Source organism: Bubalus kerabau, chromosome 8 (genome assembly GCF_029407905.1).
Source record: "Bubalus kerabau isolate K-KA32 ecotype Philippines breed swamp buffalo chromosome 8, PCC_UOA_SB_1v2, whole genome shotgun sequence".
In the NCBI taxonomy this organism is placed as follows: domain Eukaryota; kingdom Metazoa; phylum Chordata; class Mammalia; order Artiodactyla; family Bovidae; genus Bubalus; species Bubalus kerabau.
The window spans coordinates 17375430-17391514 of NC_073631.1; the positions used below are offsets into that span (position 1 = coordinate 17375430).

Here is a 16085-nt window from a genome sequence, read left to right on the forward strand (position 1 = left end):
TGAAACATTTCAGGTTATTTTAAGCTGATAACATCAAATGCACACTAAAACTCCACGCTTTTCACTCCTCTGCTCCATCTATTTTTCATTTCACAATTTGCACCATTTTACCATCTGTATCCATTAATAATTTTTAAATACTTTTGTGTTTCACCTTCATTCTAGATTTATAACTGATTTGTCCACCATCATTATAACATTAGAGTATTCTCAGTTTGGTGGCACTAATGGTAAAGAATCCACCTGCCAATGCAGGAGACACAAGACATGCATTTCCAGTCCCTGGGTTGGGAAGAGCCCCAGGAGAAGGAAATGGCAACATGCTCCAGGAAAATTCCATGGATAGAGGAACCTGGCGGGCTATAGTCCATGGGGCTGCAAGGAGTCGGGCACAACTGAGCACTCTATACTACTACACTACTTACCTTGACCAGTGACATTTGTGTTTCTGTGTTTTCCTGTTATTTATTAGCATCCTTTTGTTTCAGCTGGATAGGTCTTTTATCAATTCTTGTGAGGCTGATCTAATACTCATGAACTCTTTCAGCTTTCATGTCTCTGGAAAACTTTTTCTCTCTCCTTCAATTCTGAGCTGGGTAGAATATTATGAGTTGACTTTTTTTTTTTCTTTTTTCTTTTGGCACTTTGCAGGCAAGAAGAAAGTAACACAATGTAGTCAAAGTACCTACTGAAAAATCTGCTTAAAGTCTTATGGGTGGTGTGCCTTTGTACATAACAAGTTTTTGTTGTTGTTGTTGCTCTTAAGATTCTGTCCTTTAATTTTTGATAATGCTGACTTTAAAAAATACATAATGTGAGAGTTATGAGTTAAGTTTTACTGGCAATATGAGGACTATAGCCCAGGAGATAGCGTTTCAGATAGCTCTGAAAAACTGCTCCAAAGAGGTAAGGGGAAGGTCAGTATGTATGTGATCTTGGTGAAGAGGAAATACTTGTAATCAAGCACATATTTTTTGCAGAAGAGATTTCTCCTAGTCACGAGGAGCAAACATCATCATGAAGGAATTTAGTGCTTTTCTGGATATGAGGAGATGCAAGAATTGGGCTCCTGAATATATCTATGTGAAGACCTGTTCCGCCAGTTTTTCCAGAGCACAGAGTGCCTCATTTCTGCTCTCCACCCTGACCTCTCCTCAGGGGTGTTGAAGGTCAGCAGCTGCAGTGGCCATGATTTAGTCTTGTAGAGGTAGGTGGCAGGTGCCGGTTGGTAGTTGACAATAAGTTAATCATAGTGTGTCTTTGTCTCTTTGGATTCATCTTACGGAACTTTCTGGGATTCCTGGCTCTGGGCATTTGTTTTCTTTTCCATGTTAGGGAAGTTTTCGGGCATTATTTCTTTAAATATGCTTTCTCCCTCTTTTCTGTCTTTTCTCCTTCCAGTATCCCTGGTAATGCAAATATTGATTCAAAGATGTTGTGCCAGAAGTCCCTTAAGCTGTCTTCACTATTTTTCATTTTGTTCCTCTGAGTGGATGAATTTCACTGTCCTCTTGTGGAATTCACTCATCTTTTTTCCCCCCTATATCATCTAATCTGTTTCTGAACCTCTCTGTGGAGCTTTTCATTTGTTATTGTATTCTTCAGCTCTGTGATTTCTGTTTAGTATTTTCTTATATTTTTTTCTTTGTTGAAATTCACTTTATTCATGCATCATTCTCCTGACCTTGATAAGCATCTTTATTGTCATCATTTTGAGCTCTTTATAAGGTAAATCACTTATCTCCATTTTATTAATAAGGCTTTTCCCCTGGGGTTTTATCTTGTTTTTTATTTGGAACATATTTCTTCATTTTCTTGGACTCCATGTTGATTTCTGTGCATTAGATAAAACAGTTAATTTCCTCCATTCCTGAACGAGTGGCCTTGTTTAGGAGATGAAGCTTATCGTTCAACCTTCCCTGTCTTTTGTCTCTGAAACCTTTGCGATTGTCTAAGGAGCCCTCTGTGTCTTAATGGCTCTGGGTACTTGGGGTGTGCCAACTCATATCAGTGTCCCAAAGTGGGATCTCAGTCAGTACCTTGATGCAGACTGTTTAGAATTTGGGCCATCAGGCAAGGGCTTTAGAGTATGCAGATAGATCTCTTTCAGGGGAAGATTGGGAGGTGGGCGTTTCTGCCTACTCTGTCTGCACGGAAGCCCTGGATGGTGGTTACCGATTGTTCCCTCTTTTACTAATGTCCTTCTGAAACAGTGAAAGCAAGCCTAAGTGGCCACCAGAACCAGGCCATCAAGAGATGTGTCCTCTTGGCAGCAGCTATGAAGAATGGGACAGCAGACCTGTGCGCAGGCTGCTTTTATAGTTACTGACAACCTGGGAGCATGGGGCAAGCTGGGAGTGTACCAGGATGGTGCCCGCCTATTTGCAGATCCTCAGGGCTGAGACGGGGTTTATGGGGAGAATGTCTCAGCCTCTTACCTCTTTCAGTGTGGATTTTTTTTTCTTATTTATCCAGTATGTAAGAGTCATGCAGCTAGTTTCTGCATTGTTTTTCAGAGGGAATTGTTCCATATGTAGTTGTGGATTTGGTGTGTTTGTGGGAAGAGAGGCATTCAGGAGCCTTCTTTTGTTACCTATCATCTTTAACTGGGACCTCCTCTTCACACTTCTTTGTGAAATGCATTTCTAGTTTTCTCAAGAAACATAGAGTTGCATTGAAACATATGCATTACCATGTGTAAAATAGGTAGTGGGGATTTGCTGTATGACACAGGGAGCTCAACCCGGTGCCCTGTGACAACCTAGAGGGGCGGGATTGGGTGGGTGCGGGGGTAGGGAAGATGGGGGAAGGAGGTTCAAGACGGAGGGGACATACTTATGGCAGGGCAGAGCCGCAGGAGACATGGGTTAGATCCTTGGGTCCGGAAGATCCCCTGGAGGAGGGATGGCAACCTATTCCAGAATGCCATGGACAGAGGAGCCTGCTGGGCTATAGTCCATAGGGTCACAGAGAGTTGGACACGACCGAAGTAACTTAGCATGCACACATGGCTGCTTCGTGTTGTAATGCAGAAACCAACACAAGGATGTTAAACAATTATCCACCAGTTAAAAATAAAATTAAAAAATTTAGATAAGCATTAGTTTGTTACCTTATTATAAATTATACCCCAGTGAAAATATTTTGGTATTTTACATTTTTAAACTTATAAGTGTAAAATTAGGAAAAATTCCAAAATATACAAGAAGAAGAAAATTATATACATGTGTGTATCCACCACCCACATTTAATACTGACATTTTACAGTATTTGCTTTAGGTTAGCCTTTTAAAAAGCAAATTGAATACTAAAAGTACAGCTAAAACTTTATCCCAGTCTTTGCCTCTACAGAATAAGGAAGGAGGAAATCAGTATCCTGACGTTGGTGTCTCTTTCCATACTTGTTTTCATTTATTTTGAGCATATGTATATATCTACAAAGAATATATATTTTCTATACATGTGGTCATACTGTTGATAAATTTCTTTATGATTTTAATTTATGGATCCTTTTCAACAATCTGACTACTATATGCCTAGGTGTGTCTTCATTTGAATCTATATTGTTGGGGCTTGCTAAGCTTTATGAACCTATATACATATTTTTCAGATATTGATTTTCCAAAAATATTTTTGCCTCATTTTCCTGTGGGATTCCACCGAAACATGTTTTTGACACTGTCCCACAGATATTTGATCTTAAGTTCATTTTTAATAGCTTTTCAGATTGGATAACTTCTCTGTTATACTTTCAAGTTCACTGGATCTTTTCTCAATGCCAATATGCTATTAACATTCAGTGATAATGTATAACATTCAGTGTATAAACACCCACAGGAGACTTGCCTCTGGGTGTCCTGGAGTCTCTGGTGAAGGTGTGGGTCGGTGGTGGCCTGCTGCAGGGCTGGGGGCATGGACTGTAGCAGTACATGCATGGGATCCTTTGAGGGAGGTCACCATTATCTTCATTACCTCCACCATAGTTTGGCCCCAGGTAAATAGCAGAGAGGGAACACAGCTCCACCCATCAACAGAAAATTGGATTTAAGATTTACTGAGCATGGCCCCGCCCATCAGAACAAGACCCAGTTTCCCTCTCAGTCAGTCTATCCCATCATAAGCCTCTTATCCTTCTCCATCAGAGGGCAGACAGACTGAAGCCACAATCACAGAAAACTAACCAGTCTAATTACATGGACCACAGCCTTGTCTAACTCAGTGAAACTATGAGCCATGCCATGTAGGGCCACCCAAGATGGACAGGTCATGGTGGAGAGTTCTGACAGAATGTGGTCTACTGGAGAAGGGAATGGCAAACCACTTTGGTATTCCTGCCTTGAGAACCCCATGAACAGTATGAAAAGGCAAAAACATATGACACTGAAAGATGAACTCCCAGGTCAGTAGGTGCCCAATATGTTACTGGAGATCAGTAGAGAAATAACTTCAGAAAGAATGAAGAGATGGAACCAAATCAAAAACAACACACAGTTGTGGATGTGACTGGTTATTGAAAGCAAGGTTTGATGCTGTAAAGAGCAGTATTTCATAGGAACCTGGAATATTAGGTCCATGAATCAAGGCAAATTGGAAGTGGTTAAATAGGAGATGGCAAGAGTGAACATCGACATTTTAGGAATCAATGAACTAAAATGGACTGGAATTGGTGAATTTAACTCAGATGACCATTATATTTACTACTGCGGGCAGGAATCCCTTAGAAGAAATGGAGTAGCCATCGTGGTCAACAGAAGAGTCCGAAATGCAGTACTTGGGTGCAATCTCAAAAACGACAGAATGATCTCTGTTCGTCTCCAAGACAAACCATTCAATATCACGGTAATCCAAGTCTATGCCCTAACCAGTAATGCTGAAGAAGCTGAAGTTGAATGGTTCTATGAAGACCTACAAGACCTTTTAGAACTAACACCCAAAAAAGATGTCCTTTTCATTATTGGGGACTGGAATGCAAAAGTAGGAAGTCAAGAAACATCGGAGTAACAGGCAGATTTGGCCTTGAAGTACAGAATGAAGCAGGGCAAAGGCTAATAGAGTTCTGCAAAGAGAACACACTGGTCATAGCAAACACCCTCTTCCAACACACAAGAGAAGACTCTATACATGGACATCACCAGATGGTCAACACTGAAATCAGATTGATTATATTCTTTGCAGCCAAAGATGGAGAAGCTCTATACAGGCCTCAAAAACAAGACCGGGAGCTGACTGTGGCTCAGATCATGAACTCCTTATTGCCAAATTCAGACTTAAATTGAAGAAAGTACAGAAAACCACTAGACCATTCAGGTATGACCTCAATCAAATCCCTAACGAATGTGGGATTATACAGTGGAAGTGAGAAATAGATTTAAGGGACTAGATCTGATAGAGTGCCTGATGAATTATGGATGGAGGTTTGTACATTGTACAGGAGACGGGGAGCAAGACCATCCCCAAGAAAAAGAAATGCAAAAAGGCAAAATGGTTGTCTGAGGAGGCCTTACAAATAGCTGTGAAAAGAAGAGAAGTGAAAAGCAAAGGAGAAAAAGAAAGATATACCCATTTGAATGCAGAGTTCCAGAGAATAGCAAGGAGAGATAAGAAAGCCTTCCTCAATGATCAGTGCAAAGAAATAGAGGAAAACAATAGAATGGGAAAGACTAGAGATCTCTTCAAGAAATTAGTTACCGAGGGAACATTTCACGCAAAGATGGGCTCAATAAAGGACAGAAATGGTAGGGACCTAACAGAAGCAGAAGATATTAAGAAGAGGTGGTGAGAACACACAGAAGAACTATACAAAAAAGATCTCCACGACTCAGATAATCATGATGGTGTGATCACTCACACTCACCTAGAGCCAGACATCCTGGAATGTGAAGTCAAGGGGGTCTTAGGAAGCATCCCTATGAACAAAGCTAGTGGAAGTGATGGAATTCCACTTGAGCTATTTCAAATCCTGGAAGATGATGCTGTGAAAGTGCTGCACTCAATATGCCAGCAAATTTGGAAAACTCAGCAGTGGCTACACAAATGGAAAAGGTCAGTTTTCCTTCCAATCCCTAAGAAAGGCAATGCCAAATAATGCTCAAACTACCAGACAATTGCACCCATCTCACACACTACCAAAGTAATGCTCAAAATTCTCCAAGCCAGGCTTCAACAATATGTGACCTGTGAACTTCCAGATGATCAAGCTGGTTTTAGAAAAGGCAGAGTAACCAGAGATCAAATTGCCAACATCTGCTGGATCATCAAAAAAGCAAGAGAGTTCCAGAAAAACATCTACTTCTGCTTTATTGACTATGCCAAAGCCTTTGTGTGGATCACAATAAACTATGGAAAATTCTGAAAGAGATGGGAATACCAGACCACCTGATCTGCCTCTTGAGAAGTCTGTATGCAGGTCAGGAAACAACAGTTAGAACCGGACGTGGAGCGACAGACTGGTTCCAAATAGGCAAAGGAGTATGTCAAGGCTGTATATTGTCACCCTGCTTATTTAACTTATATGCAGAGTACATCTTGAGAAACGCTGGGCTGGAAGGAGCACAAGCTGGAATCAAGATTGCTGGGAGAAATATCAATAACCTCAGATATGCAGATGACACCACCCTTATGGCAGAAAGTGAAGAGGAACTAAAGAGCCTCTTGATGAAAGTGAAAGAGGTGAGTGAAAAAGTTGGCTTAAAGCTCAACATTCAGAAAACGAAGATCATGGCATCTGGTCCCATTACTTCATGGCAAATAGATGGAGAAACAGTGGAAACAGTGTCAGACTTTATTTTTCTGGGCTCCAGAATCACTGCAGATGGTGACTGCAGCCATGAAATTAAAAGATGCTTACTCCTTGGAAGAAAAGTTAAGACCAACCTCGACAGCATATTAAAAAGCAGAGACATTACTTTGCCAACAAAGGTCTGTCTAGTAAAGGCTATGGTGTTTCCAGTAGTCACGTATGGATGTGAGAGTTGGACTATAAATAGAGCTGAGCACCAAAGAATTGATGGTTTTGAACTGTGGTGTTGGAGAAGACTCTTGAGAGTCCCTTGGACTGCAAGGAGATCCAACCAGTCTGTCCTAAAGGAAATCAGTCCTGAATGTTCATTGATGTTGAAGCTGAAACTCTAGTACTTTGGCCACCTGATGAAAAGACCCTGATGTTGGGAAAGATTGAAGGTGAGAGGAGAAGGGAACGACAGAGGATGAGATGGCTGGATGGCATCACTGACTCAATGGACGTGAGTCTGAGTAATCTCCAGGAGTTGGTGATGGACAGAGAGGCCTGGCCTGCTGCAGTCCATGAGGTCACAAAGAGTCGGACACGACTGAGCGACTGAACTGAACTGAACAGTCAGTGAAGATTTTTAAGTTTCAGACAGTGCATTTAAGAGTTCTAGAGTTTTTATGTGGTTCTTACAGTTTTTTACTTGTGCTGAGATTTCTCATCTGTGCGTTTTATTATGACCATATTTTCTTTTGTGTATTTAAACACACTCATAATAGCTACTTTAGAATCCTTTGCTGCTAATTTTAATGTCTGAAGCATTTCAGGCATTGTCTTTTCTCTTGATTATCGGTCACATTTTCTGTTTCTTCATGTTTCTTGTGATTTTAGATTTTTTTCTGGACACTGTGATGGTATATAAATTGTAGAGACATTCTTCCACTATATTCTTTCAAAGTGTATTGAATGTTGTTTCATAAAGCAGTTAACTTGGTATGACTCGTTCTCTAAATTCTTTTTTATTTATTTATTTATTTTTAAATTTTATTTTATTTTTAAACTTTACAATATTGTATTGGTTTTGCCAAATATCGAAATGAATCCGCCACAGGTATACATGTGTTCCCCATCCTGAACCCTCCTCCCTCCTCCCTCCCCATACCATCCCTCTGGGTCGTCTCTAAATTCTTATTTATTTATTTATTTATTTTTTAATTTTATTTTATTTTTAAACTTTACAATATTGTATTGGTTTTGCCAAATATCGAAATGAATCCGCCACAGGTATACATGTGTTCCCCATCCTGAACCCTCCTTCCTCCTCCCTCCCCATACCATCCCTCTGGGTTGTCCCACCAGCCCCAAGCATCCAGTATCATGCATCGAACCTGGACTGGCAACTTGTTTCATATATGATATTATACGTATTTCAATGCCGTTCTCTAAATTCTGTGTTCACCTTGACAAGAACCACCAGAAGAATTATCTATTAGTTCTTTTTGCCTTAGCTGATCTTTGTCCTGGGCATACATAGTTAAGGGGTTAACTAGAGATTTTGTCAGAGTTTATTTACAGAATTTGGGGATCCTCTTTTGCAGTTCTTTTTCTGAGATTTCCCTTTCTTATTTTTCAACTCCTCCTGTTCTCCCACACTGCTGTGAGTCCTCAGTCACCTTGCAGTACCAACTGGCATCTTCCCTCAGGAAAAAAGTCATAAAAATGACAACCTGACCCAGTGTTCTCTGCCATTCTCCATTCTGTCAAATCCTTTCTACTTTCTGACTGGTTGCTCTCCAGCGTCTTTGGATTGCTGTTGGATTATGTTTTGGATTATGTTTCGTCTGGACTTCATGTTACCTGTAGAAGGGTTGGTCTGAGAGAAGGCACTCCTCACATAACTTTTCTTTTTAGTGTGGTAGAAATATATTTAAAGATTGCCTTTTAGCCTTTTAAGTGTACATTCAGGGCGTTAGTTGCATTTACAGTCTTGTTCATCAGTTCCCACTGTCTTTACCCCAAACGTTTTCTTATCCAAATAGAGGCTGTGTCCCAAAAGCAGTGCATCCCCACCCCCTCTCCCCACCCTCTGGTAGCCTCTAATATACTTCCTGTCTCAATAAAATTGCCTGTTCGACATATTTCACATGAGTGGAATCCTACAATATTTGTTCTTTTATGTCTGGCTTATTTCAGTTCTAGCATGATGTTTTCAAGTTTCATCCATGTTGTAGAATGTATCAGAACTCTTTTTAAGCCTGAATACTATTCCATCGTACAGATAGGTTTTATGTATCCATTGGTCTGTTAATATCCATTTGGGTTGTTGCCACATACTTGCTGTGGTAAATAATGGATGCTGTAATGAATATGGATGTAAAAGTGTCTGTTTGAGTTCCTGCTTTCATTTATTTAGGGTATATATCTATTAGTAGAGTTGGATTATATGGTAATTCTTTAACTTCTTGAGGAACTGCCAAACTGTTTTCCACAGTGGCTATACTATTTTATATTCCTACTAGTAATTACAAGTTTGCAGTTTCTTCAGATTCTCGCCCACATGTATTTTCCTTTTATTTATTTATTATTATAGTCATCCTACTGGGTATGAAGTGGTGTCTCATTGTGATTTTGATTTTTGTGTCTCTAATGACTGACTTGGAGAAGGCAATGGCAGCCCACTCCAGTACTCTTGCCTGGAAAATCCCATGGACGGAGGAGCCTGGTAGGCTGCAGACCATGGGGTCGCAAAGAGTCAGACACGACTGAGAGACTTCACTTTCACTTTTCCCTTTCATGCATTGGAGAAGGAAATGGCAACCCACTCCAGTGTTCTTGCCTGGAGAATCCCAGGGACGGGGGAGCCTGGTGGGCTGCCGTCTATGGGGTCGCACAGAGTTGGACACGACTGAAACGACTTAGCAGCAGCAGCAGCAATGACTATGTTGAGTGTCTTTTCATGTTCTTGTTGATGGTTTATATATGTTTGGAGAAATGTCTATTCAAGTTTTCTGCCCATTTTTTGAGTGGTCTTTTTTATTGTTAACTTGTCGGAATTCTTTATACATTCTGGTTATTAAATGCTTATCAGACATGGTTTCCAAATATTTTTTCCCGTTCTGTAGTTTTTCCACTTTGAGTGTCTTCTGATGCACAAAATTTTTAATTTTAATGAATCCAATTTATCTAGTTTTTCTTTTCTTGTTTATACTTTTGCTATATTTTAGACTCCACTGCCAAATCCAAGGTCATGAAAATTCACCCATTTTTTTTCTAGGAGTTTTATGATTTTAGCTTGTTTGTTTATGTTTTTCATCCATCTCACAGCACTAATTTCTGTATGTTGTGGGAGGTAGGGATGCAGCTTTATTCCTTTGCATGTGGAAACCCAGTTTTCCCAGCAGTATCTATTGAAGAGATATTCTTTCCCCCCATTGATGGACTTGATTGCCTTTATCAAAAGTCAGTTTGCCATATGTGTAAGGGTTTATTTCTGAACTCTCAGTTCTATTCCATTGGTGTATATATCTACCCTAAAGCCAGTATCACACTATTTTGATTATTTAGTGTAACTTTGTAGTAAGTTTTAAAATTGAGAACTGAATACTCCAACAGATTGTCTTGGCTACTCAAGGCTTCACATTTTCATATGAATTTGAGTTTTGGTTTTTCCATTTCTACAAATGAATAACTTCTTAAAAAACTTGCTTTTGGATTCTGATTACTTTAGAGATTTAATCAGGTCAATACAGACATTTAATTCACATAATGGATTATAAAGAAGTGTCTAAACACTTGTCCTTTCTTCTACAATTGAATTGTTTCCAGTGTTTTGCTTTTATAAACAATGCCATAATGAACATTCTCTGCATGATACTTGTCCATGTGTTGGAAAGTTTTGTTAGGACAGTAGTTCTCAACCTGGGCAGTTTTGTCTGCAAGAGAACATTTGGCAGTGTTTGGAGACGTTTTTGACTATCAAGACTGAGGAGGAGTGCTACAGGCATGTAGCAGGTGGAGAGACCAGAAAGTGAAAGTGAAGTTGCTCAGTCGTGTTCGACTCTTTGTGACCCCATGGCCTGCAGCCTGCCAGGCTTCTCTGTTCATGGGATTTTCCAGGCAAGAATACTGGAGTGGGCTGCTATTTCCTTCTCCAGGAGATCGTCCCAACCCAGGGATCGAACCCAGGTCTCCCGCATTGTAGGCAGATGCTTTTACCGTCTGAGCCACCAGGGAGAGACCGGAGGTGCTGCTAAACATGCCACAGCGGTGGAGCAGATTCCCACCCACCCAACTACAAAGCATGATCCAAATTATACAATTTGCAAATAGTACCGAGGTTGAGAAACTCTGCTCTGGGGCATATACTTAGAAGTGGGATTTATAAAGCCCTAGAATGCTTCCCTGGTGGCTCAGGTGGTAAAGAATCTGCCTGCAAAGTTTGAGACCCAGGTTTGATCCCTGGGTTGGGAAGATCCCCTGGAGAAGGAAATGGCAACCCACTCCAGTGTTCTTGCCTGGAGAATCCCATGGACAGGGGAGCCTGGTGGGCTGTGGTCCATGGGGTCACAAAGAGTCAGACACAACTGAATGACTAACACTTTGACTTTCAGGATGTGTACAGTTTTTTTGTTATTATATTAATGGATTTCTATAAAACATGAAGATATTATTTCCAATTCAAGTAAAGGTTTTATTTGGAATACCTGGAATTAAAATGAAGGTTTCTTTGGTGATGCTGGTAATCCAGCAGTTATAAGCAATTTAATTGTCTTAAACCAGATAAAATAGCAGCATTATCCAGAGTTCACTTAATTTGTTTACTTGCCCAGAGGGGCACGTAATTTTTTAACTTTGTGAACTGTACTTCCTGCCTGATTACAATATTGATTTTAGAGTGAGAATCTGCTGCTAATTAATCTGTGTTGAACAATGGTAGTTGTAGTATCAAGTTGACTGAATGGGAGAAAAAATACAGTGTGAAAAATGTAGAATTTTTTTTTTCTGACAAAGATGTTTGTTAAATATTGAAAGCTTAAAGTTTGAAAAGTTTCTCTCTGTGATTTAAATTGGTTTTCAAATTGAAGACAGAGGAATGAACCTTAAGAATTTCAAGACTCACTTTTAAGCCTATAAGACCCATAGTTCTGCATCTGAAAATGTGATGAAATTTATGTCTGGGAACTCTGTGTGTTTTCGTGTACGTGCCATTTTGCATATGATTTTGGGTAGTTTATGCGTGTTCCTGAAGCCTGTTCGTGGACCGCTCCTACTCCCTTTGAGACTTCCAGATTTTCCGATTCAGCACTTTGGTAAAATTCTTAAAATGCTAATAATAAGATACAGGGTATTTGAAATTATCACTGAGTAGTGAAGACACAGCTATATATTGTTCATATCTGATTTGCCAAATACATAAGACTCGGTGGTAGAATTAAGTCCTTCAGTGTTAAATGAATGAATACAGATCTTATTTTAATATATATTGCCTTCATTTTTTTGTTGTTGTTCTTTTTACTAGGCATATGCAGCAGTGCTGTGGCAACAAGCTAAGGAAAGCAGACAAAATTCAACTGAAAAAGCGTGTTTTGGAATCTCCCTACCAGAAGAAAAACTTAATGACTTTCGTGATGAACAGATTGGACAGTTGCAGGAACTGATGCAAGAAGCCACTAAACCCAACAGGCAATTTAATATTACTGAGTCTAGGGAACCGAAGCTTTAGTCTATATAATACAGTTTCAAAAAGCATTTCCAGTTCAGAGCCCTTTAACTAATTTGTTTTTAAAATTTGTTTCTTAAGCTTTTAGGTTTTGAGAATGCCTGGTGTTAATGAAATATTCTTTTATTTGGGGTATTTTGAATGTTGTAATATACAGATCAGGATCATGAGTGGATGAAACTGCATTTATTGAAGTAGTAACAGTTGCTGGGTAGGATTTGTGTTTTGGACTACATAAGAAAGAATGGTTGTAAACTGGACAAGCTTGTGAAATTTTCCCCCAAATTTTATATGTAAATTTGTTTTAATGCTATTCATGTTTAAGCATTAATCTTGTGGCTCTAGCTGTATCAGATAAGTATATCATGATAGATACAGAATTCCAAGGTCATTATTTAATTCCTATTTGCATGGAATACCTTTTTCTATCCTCTCACTTTCAGTATCCCTAGATCTGAAGTGGGTCTCTTATAAACAGCATTTATAGGGATCTTGTTTTTGTGTCCATTCAGCCAGTCTGATTTTTGGTTGGAGCATTTAATCCATTAAGATTTAAGGTAATTATCAACATGTATGGTCTTACTGCCATTTTGTTAATTATTTTGAATTTGTTTTTGTAGGTCTTTTTTTTTTTTTTTTTTTTTTTTTTTTGGTTTATGGTTACCATGAAGTTTTAATACAGCAGTCTATATTTTAAGTTGCTGGTCTCAAATGCATTTCCAGTGTCCTGCGTTTGTACTCTCTTCTCTTCTCACAGTCACTGGTTTTGATAGATTTGTGTGTGGATGATTGCCTACTTTTACTGTATGTTTGCCTTTATGGGTGAGCTTTCCCATTTGTAATTTTCTTATTTCTAGTTGTAGCCTTTTTCTTTTCTGTCTATAGAGTTCTTTAGCATTTGTTATAAAACTGGTTTAGTGGTGCTGAATTCTCTTAGCTCTTGATTGTCTATAAAACTTCTGATTTCTCTGTCAAATCTGAATGAGAGCTTTGCTGGGTAGACTATTATTGTGAAATGTGAAATTGCTCAGTCGTGTCTGACTCTTTGTGACCCTATAGACAGTAGCTTGCACCAGGCTCCTACATCCATGGGATTTTCTAGGCAAGAGTACTGGAGTGGGTTGCCATTTCCTTCTCCAGGGAATCTTCTCGACCCAGGGATCGAACCCAGGTCTCCCGCATTGATAGACAGACACTTTACCGTCTGAGCCACCAGGGAATCAAAAGAATATCTGGAGGTTGTAAAGACCTCACTAAACCTGCTCCCATAATTTACATTTTAAGATTACAGGACTAGCCAGAAGGTTTTTTCCAGAGACTGTCCTCAAGCAGGATACATTATTGTTATATAATCCTAAGAAACGTAGAGGGAAAAAAAGTTAGTCCTTTCTTCCTCCTTGAGAATTCCAGACCCCAGAGTATTATTAGTTGTAGGTTTTTCCCTTTCATTACTTTAAATAAATATATCATGCCACTCCCTTCTGGCCTGCAGAGTTTCCACTGAAAAATCAACTGCTAACATATAAGGGATCCCCATAAAGTTAGTTGTTGCTTTCCCCTTGTTGCTTTCCATGTTCTCGCTTTGTCTTTAATATTTAATCAGATATTAATATGTGTCTTGGTGTGTTCCTCCTTGTGTTTATCCCTTTGGGTGGGGCCAGGTCTCAGTGTCAAAATGATGGCCTCCAGGAGAGCTCATACCAACAGGTATTTCCTGGGGCCCCACCACCTGACCCTCCAAGAGCGGCAGGTGGGTCTGGCCCAGGCTCCTTGTGGAGCCACTGCTTTGTCCCGGGCCCCAGTGCATGTGAAGCCTTGTGTGCGCCCTTCCAGAGTGGAGTCTGTTTCGTGCAGTCCTGTGGAGCTCCTGCACTCAAGCCCTGCTGCCCTTCAGAACTCCGGGGGCTCCTCCCCCCAGTGACAGACCCCGAAAGCTGGGCAGCCTGCCGTGGGGCCAGAAGCCTCACTCCTGTGGAAGAACATCTGTGATGTAATTATTTTCCATTTGATTTGATTTGATTATATTGTGAAAGTGCCCCTCCTCCTCTCACTGTGACTTCTTCGTCTGTGGGTATAGAAAGTCTTTGGGGGCGGATTCAAGTCTAATTTGTCAATGGTTGTTCAGCAGTCAGTTGTGATTTTGGTGTTTTCATGAGAGGCAGTGACCTGAAGTCCTGCAAAAAATTATTTAAATACATTGTTATCCTGAAAACTTCATTTCTGCTTTTAATAATACATAAGATTACTCTTTTAAGTGTTTCGTCTTCCTAAGTCAGTTTATTTACAATGAAAGGTTAAAAAGTAGCTTTAGAATTCAGTATTATACATATTATCATTTGTCTAATAGATTATACAATGTATAATACATTTCTGTGGTGTTTGTTAGTAACAGATGACCCCTTAAATAATTTGTAGTTACCTGGAGAATCTCATGGCCTAGTTCATGGGGAGATAAAAACACTTTCATTATTTTTTTTCTTACACTTGATTTATAAACTGAAAAAATCAAATGAAAATACCATTCATATTCTAAAATGCTTATGAATTTTAAAAATATATTACACACTAAAATGACTTGGATATTAATTATGTATGTTTACTCTGAGATTAAGTGATCATTTTCAGATGCAGTTGTTTATATCAGCTTTTTTAAAAAATTAATTCATATTTGCTCTGTTTTGCTGTCGTGTCCTTGTTAGTCCAAACTCTCACCTCTCTTACTTGGAATTTTAAGAACTTACTGCTAATCATTTTCTCTGCATCCTCTGTGACCACATACAATCTATCTCATACAAATATCAGAGTAATATTTTTAAAATGAACATGTATGGCCGCCAGGTCCCTCAGTCCTTTCTTCCATCTATCTTGGAGTCAGTCCGTAGATGGATGGGTGAGGCTTTCCGAATAAGCTAAGTGGTCAGTAATTAGTCTTTACATTATAACAGGCTCTAGGAATAGACAGTGAACAATATAAAACTCTTACCCTGAAGTTTAAAATCTCAGCTACATGCAGGAATGCTGTTTCATCATAAACAGATACACTACTTCCTCAAAACTGTATAGTACTATTTTCAATTTGGTTATACTTTGTTTTTCTTGTTCTTTGGTTCCAGACTCATATCTCTTCATCTCATGTCTGCCAGCATTTTAGTGACCTTAGTATTAATCCACGTGGCCGACTTACCTAGTAACCAGATGATTCTCTGTTGGTTTCACTAATGCAGCCACCCATTTTCTTGGCTACACTTAAAACTGCTTTATTCAAAACTGAATAAAGCTTCAATTTTGAAATTATTAATTGCAGCATTCCATGCTTTTGTCATTGCTTTTTAATGTGATTAGATTTTCACTCCTGCTGTACCTGGTCATTCTTTCAGCAAATCCCTGTTGTCCTGATGAACCTATCTGCAGAGCAGCAATGGAGACAGACGCTGAGCACAGACTTCTGGACGTGGCTGGCAGGGAGGAGGGAGAGGGTGAGAGGCTCAGAGAGAGTAACCAGGAAATATACATTACCACATGTAAAATAGACAGCCAGTGGGAACTTGCTGTGTGACTCAGGGAACTCAAACTGGGGCTCGGTAACAACCTAGAGGGGTGGGATGGGGAGGGATGTTCACGTGGGAGGGGACATGGGTA

General features: G+C 39.6%; 1 protein-coding gene across 1 annotated transcript in view; it reads left to right on the plus strand.

Annotated features, from left to right (window-relative positions):
• The window catches only part of SDHAF3 (succinate dehydrogenase complex assembly factor 3), an 88240-nt gene extending 74762 nt beyond the window's left edge, over positions 1 to 13478 (plus strand). The window contains exon 2 of the mRNA XM_055589798.1: positions 12246 to 13478. Within this exon, the coding sequence (XP_055445773.1) occupies positions 12246 to 12449 (204 nt within the window). The 3' untranslated portion in view covers positions 12450 to 13478. The remainder of the gene's footprint in view (positions 1 to 12245) is intronic.
• Positions 13479 to 16085: the final 2607 nt, after the last annotated feature.